At 33.9% G+C, this 6,261-nt stretch overlaps 1 protein-coding gene across 13 annotated transcripts; it reads right to left on the minus strand.

Annotated features, from left to right (window-relative positions):
• Window positions 1-1,071: 1,071 nt before the first annotated feature.
• Window positions 1,072-4,429, minus strand: LOC110894831. Of its 13 annotated transcripts, none has more exons than XR_004875391.1 (9): window positions 3,999-4,429; window positions 3,740-3,803; window positions 3,360-3,604; window positions 3,150-3,212; window positions 2,849-3,069; window positions 2,595-2,670; window positions 2,392-2,469; window positions 1,614-1,744; window positions 1,072-1,513 (listed from the first exon to the last, which is right to left on the minus strand). XR_004875391.1 is itself a non-coding variant. In XM_035981144.1 (4 exons), the coding sequence occupies exons 1-3, from the start codon at window positions 3,223-3,225 to the stop codon at window positions 2,647-2,649; spliced, it is 321 nt and encodes a 106-aa protein (XP_035837037.1). In that variant the 5' UTR covers window positions 3,226-3,359; the 3' UTR covers window positions 1,072-1,487; window positions 2,595-2,646. The 13 variants fall into 13 exon arrangements, 2 of the variants coding, with proteins under 2 accessions (XP_035837037.1, XP_035837036.1); XR_004875390.1 differs by having other exon boundaries at window positions 3,360-3,515; window positions 3,646-3,803; XR_004875389.1 differs by having other exon boundaries at window positions 1,138-1,487.
• Between the last annotated feature and the right edge of the window lie 1,832 nt (window positions 4,430-6,261).

Below are 6,261 nucleotides of genomic sequence, written 5' to 3' on the forward strand. Positions count from 1 at the left end.
TAATTTCTTTGCTCTCTTTTTAGTTGTTTTAGTTGTTGCACTTATGAATTATGATGTTTTTTTAGACATGTTGGAATTTGGATGTTAAAAGTCGAACCGATGTATGTTTTCCTTTTGATTTTTTAGTTATTACTACATACATTTGTCTAGTTTTCCCACTATATATTACGCCAATTTAGTTAATAACGGATTGATGGATTTACATGATATTTTTTTGGTAAACCAATGGAACACACCAAAGCGGTACCAATGCGGTAAAATACCAAAATACCGGTACCGATACCGGAACCGTACTGTTACCGAACTGAGAAATTCGGTACGGTACTCGGTATCCACTTTTCCTCAATTTCGGTAACGGTATCTTCGGTATCGGTACCGGTATGATACCGATCTCATCCCTGTCGGTAATAGATTTTTTGAATTTCGGTATTGGTAAACAACGGTATCGGTACCAGTATTTTTCGGTAAAAACGGTATTCATACCAAATTTCAACAAGGGATGCTAAGGGGTATTTTGGCAAATATAAATTCAACATAAATCATACTATCCCAGTATTATTAGAAAAATATAATCCAAATATACTACTTTTAAATTAAAAAAAGTATGAATAATACAACCCTAATAAAAAAAAGTTTATTTGTATCGACACTCCAACAATATTATTAGAAAAAAATATACTATTAAATATATACAATTAATTTAATATTAGTCTTAATCTCCCATATATTATGATGGACTAGTGGGAGACCTGCGCGTTGCGGCGGAGTCGATAATACCGGGCATGAATATATCACCAAGTCGCGAGGGTGAAGGTTAAAAGGATAGTGGGAGTTTGACGAAAGCTTTGCATAACTCACTTGGGTTACCGAGTTGACCAAGTGAAATTAATATTTGACTCAGTTAATTGTCTTAAATAACCCTCGTTAACAACAAGAGATTGTCTTGTGTATTCATATTAACCTCAGTACCTTCTTTGTAAAATATAATGACAAGATAAGACAAATAAGTAATTTTATGTTTCTAACACTTTTATAAAAGTGAATGCTGTATTTTCAATGGCACATGATGTATTATATCTTCTTCTGCACCCGAAGCACTAACTTGCTCATATTGTTTACTTTTCGATGTAATAGATATATCAATATGTAAATGAACATAAAATGGAGGCAGCATCATAATAGCGAAACATATTGATGATAAAAAAAAAACAGAGGGCACTCTTTTGACCCATTTAGTAGTATAATCATATCCTATGCATTATGTGCTAATATAAAAGTTTGAAAAGTTTTAGGACAGAAGGATCTGAAAGACAGCCATACCGCCTTGCAGCCATCAAGACGCTCCAGTGAGCTTCCAGTAGGATCGGATCGGCAAATTTTGGTCTAAACAACTAATATTGTCCTGAAAGAGTGTGAGCTTGTATCTTCATTTTTTTCATCTAAATCTTGTGCAAATGGTGCAACCATGTAATTAGCTTTGACTTGACCTGAAGAACACATGACGATGTGAATCCTAAATTTAAAAAATCACTTCAGTAAATGCTTGCATATAGAAACAACAAAGTAACTCCTCTTGTCTTTAAAGATATTTCTTGCTTAAATTTAATTTTTACCATCAGGTAATGCTTGTTTTATTTCCATGTTTCTTCTTCCCATCTTATAAATTCTCTTTTGTTTTCTAATTGTTTGCCTTCAATTAGGCTTCCTAAGATCTTCATCAAAACAAGAGACACAAAAAAAAAACCTGGATAATGAAAAGAAAGTTACGACGACCAGTGACTTTAAGCATATTTCATATATAAAATGGTAATAATAAGTTTCATAACATATATATCAGTTATCTTTAAGGGTGAAAAAGTGTTTTGAGGGTCAACTTGGCCCATTCCAGCTGGTACGAAACAAAGACAACCATAATCCGTGTTGACCCATTACGCAACAAGGGAAGCGACACAAGAGAGAAGGTTCGACACGTTAGTCAACCCAATCCATTTTGGCCCATTTAAAACCTATCCCAAAGAATCTACAATAAAACAGGAAAATACTTCAAATAAGTTGTTTGCAGCTCAACCCCACTTGGACTGACCCGTTTCGATCCGGACCTATCTCGGTCCATTATACAACTAACCCAGACCACCTCTAACGAAAATATAAATTACTAACCGTGTATTTATGTTGAAGCTTCTTTATAAGAAATTACTAACAGTGTATTTATGTTGAAGCTTCTTTATAAGCAAGGTTATAAGCATGAGATAATAATATGTTTTGGGTCTCGTTTGACATTGTTCGTCTGTAAATAAATGACCCCATCATAATCAACTTTATTGAATTTGATCAGAATTAATTTCAAAATAGAAACCAATTTCAAGATTTTCTTGAAAAGAAAGAACCTACCCTTTTTTATCACAACTTCTGATACTAACGTTAGACCTTTAGATTCTATAGCAGTTGGTCTTGTAGAAAGCCTACATTCTGTATTAAATCCAATCAGTTTCGGTAGGCTACGGTATGGCTCAAGGAGATGAAAGTTGGGTACAGAAAAAAAGAACAAGTGAAACTTTAAGCACCAAGAAAACAAATGCATATAAAAATGATACCTGCATACGGCCCACATCTGAGCTATAGAATATGAGGTCATGTTGGTACGTACTATGGAGCAAAGTAGTCATGTACCTTGACAAAGAATGAAAGATAACCCACAGTGCGTATCAGATAAGCCCTTAAAGAAGTCTATATAAGAAGCTTGCTAGCGAATCAGTGTTACCACTTATCAGATTGACATGGAACCTACGAATCCATGAAAATATGTTTTATTTTTATATGCTTTAGTTAAGCAAAACGATGTGGTTACCAGATCAACATGAAGCTCTATTTCAACTTCCCTCCTATCCTTCTTTCTAGGCTCACTGAAATCATCATGGTGAAATGTATCATAAGCTGAATCACCAAAAGTATCTTGAAGTGCTATATTTTCGGTATTTTTTCCTTCTTCAAATTCATTAACGGATTCCTCTATAATGAGTGCTAATATAGGTTCAAGTTTTTCCCAAAAAGCGCTTGAACATGCTAGATCTACAGAATTTTAAAAGAATTAAACTAAATTGCACTACAAATTTGCACCTAAATTAAAAAAAGGGATGTAATTGTCTTACAGCTAGCATTACGAGCATAATTTGCAGCTGACAACAGTTCTTCACGGTCATCATCAAATTTCCCTAAAAATATCATTAAAAACCTGTTATATTATATAATTTATACAAAATCCTTAAATCCAGTAGCAACATACCTGTACAATTAGAACCATATCCCTAATCCGCCGTCTTTTATAATGAGACTCAATAAAAAAAAAAACAAACCCATACCTGGTATTTCTTGTCATAACAAGCCTAAGGTTTCTCTGGCCGTAGTGGTTGGTAACAATCGTCGGTCTCTCTACCGAAGGTCCAATCCGCCGTTGCTTGTTCACCGCCGTAGAACACCATTGACCGCCGCAGAACCCTAAAGGCCTAAACCTTACCCTAATAGCAGAAAACTATTAGCAAAAAACTATTTGCTTTCGAAGGACAGGAAACCTTTGTAGCTCATTAAGCATAAAACTATGACTCATCTGAGATTAAAAAAAAAAACTGAAATCAACATATTTATTACGTATGTTCATCTTGCAAATCTTGCACATTGAACACTTGGATTTAATAAATTAGCAATTTGCCTTCTAATAAGAACTTCAAACCGAATCTAGGACCTGATGCATCCTTTATGGCGGTTCGAATGTCATCATCAGTCAATTCATGACATGGATCCACTTCCTGCAAGAAAAACCGAATCTTATTGACTTATATTTTAGTTCCCTCCGAAATATCAATAACTACTTATAACTATACCCTATATATTGTCAAAATAACAACCAAAAAGACTCTTAGGATCATGTAATTCCAACAATAGATGACAAAAATTCAGTGCACAACCAAACACATACCTAAAATGAATGAATTTAAGGTTACCTGTGATGGGATGCAGAGATCACCAGGGTTACCAGTGTTCCGACGACTGTACGACTAACCGGAACCCCACGAAAGCTGAATATAACAAACTGAAGAATCTGTCATACCTTGTTTGCGCAAAGGGTTGCGGGGGGGCTATATAGGGTGAAATCGAAAACGTAAAACGAAATTGAATGCAGGAGTGCAATATTGAAAGGGAAGTCCGACGGTCCCTGAACACCACATCTTCAATTGCATTTAAAATGAAAATTGAATCGATGCTGGTATGAATAAAGCCTAATTGAAAGAAAGGGGATGCAAGGAGAGGAGGATAAAATGGGAAGAAAAATGAAAAAATATAGGTTTTATTTGAGACTTTTAGTCTGCCATCTTAAAAAATGGGTGTTAAATTACTTTTATGTCCATAGGAGATGTATTATATAGTTATATAGATATATAGATTAGAAAGAGGGTTATGCATTCCTTTAAAATCTTGAATTAATATATAATATAAACTAAACCTAAAATCTTTTATCAACCATTCTATAGTGATAGTACGATCAATCAAGATAGTACGATCAATCAAGAATTCAAAGTGAGTTAAATTTAAGGTATTCAAATAGTGTTGTAGTTATGAATTATGATGCTTTTTTTAGATATGTTAGAATTTGGATGTTAAAATTCGAGCCCATGTATATTTTCCTTTTGATTTTTTAGTTTTTACTACATACTTTTGTCTAGTTTTCCCACTATATATTACGCCAATTCAGTTAATAACGGATGGATGGATTTACATGATATTTTTTTGGTAAACCAATGGAACACACCAAAGCGGTACCAATGCGGTAAAATACTGAAATACCGGTACCAATACTGGTACCGTACCGTTACCGAACTAAGAAATTCGGTACGGTATTCGGTATCCACTTTTCCTCAATTTCGGTAACGGAATTTTCGGTATCAGTACCGGTACCGGTATGATACCGATCTCATCACTATCGGTAATAGATATTTTGAATTTCGGTATCGGTACCGGTATTTTTCGGTAAAAAACCGTATTTATGCCAAATTTCAATAAGGAATGCTAAAGGGGTATTTTGACAAATATAAATTCAACATAAATCATAATCTCCCAGTATTATTAGAAAAATATATTCCAAATGTAGGGTAGGGATATGGTAAAAAGTGTCTAAAATGTAAGAAGGGTAAGAAGTGTTTTAAACCATTGGATATTTGATCTAATGGTTGAGATCAGTAGGGTATAAAAATGTAAATTGTGTTTTAATTAGAGGGACCTTATGTAAAATTGAAGGGCAATAGTGTCTTTTTCAATGTTTGAAATATGGTAACCATATCATGCACGACCAAAAACTCCTACATTTACTCCTTTTTCCTTAAATATCGGAATTAATGATTTACCTTAATTGTAGGAGGTCTTTGGTTGCATATTCGTCATACATTATCATAACGAGAACTATAATCAGATTCATGGCATGGTGTTTTAAAACAACTGGATAAATTGACTATGATTCAAGTAATGGTGTTTTATCTGGAGATATTGTTCATGGCGTGGTGTTTTAAACATCTATGATTCAAGTCATGGTGTTTTATCTGGAGACATTGTATAAAAATCGTAAACACCATGACTATGATTCAAGTCATGGTGTTTTATCTGGAGACATTGTTCATGGCGTGGTGTTTTAAACATCTATTATTCAAGTCATGGTGTTTTATCTGGAACATTATTCATGGCGTGGTGTTTTAAACATCTATGATTCAAGGCATGGTGTTTTATCAATACAAAACATTCCCAGATTTTAAAACACCATGACTATGATTCAAGTCATGGTGTTTTATTTGGAGATATTGTTCATTGCGTGGTGTTTTAAACATCTATGATTCAAGTCATGGTGTTTTATCAACACAAAACATTCCCAGATTTTAAAACAGCATGACTATGATTCAAGTCATGGTGTTTTATCTGGAATCCAAAAAACATTGTATTGTGATTACATCCATGGTGTATTAACATCTGGAGAATCAATACAAACATTCCCAGAATTTAAAACACCATGAGTATGATTCAAGTCATGGTGTTTTCTCTGTAGACATTGTTCATGGCGTGGTGTTTTAAAACATCTGGATACATTCTGGAGACATTGACTATGATTCAAGTCATGGTGTTTTATCTGGAATCCAAAAAACATTGTATTGCAATTTAAAGATGATGAGAAGAAGATACGAACAATATACGATTAAAAGATGTTGCGATTAAGATGATGAA

Source organism: Helianthus annuus, chromosome 12, assembly GCF_002127325.2.
Source record: "Helianthus annuus cultivar XRQ/B chromosome 12, HanXRQr2.0-SUNRISE, whole genome shotgun sequence".
In the NCBI taxonomy this organism is placed as follows: domain Eukaryota; kingdom Viridiplantae; phylum Streptophyta; class Magnoliopsida; order Asterales; family Asteraceae; genus Helianthus; species Helianthus annuus.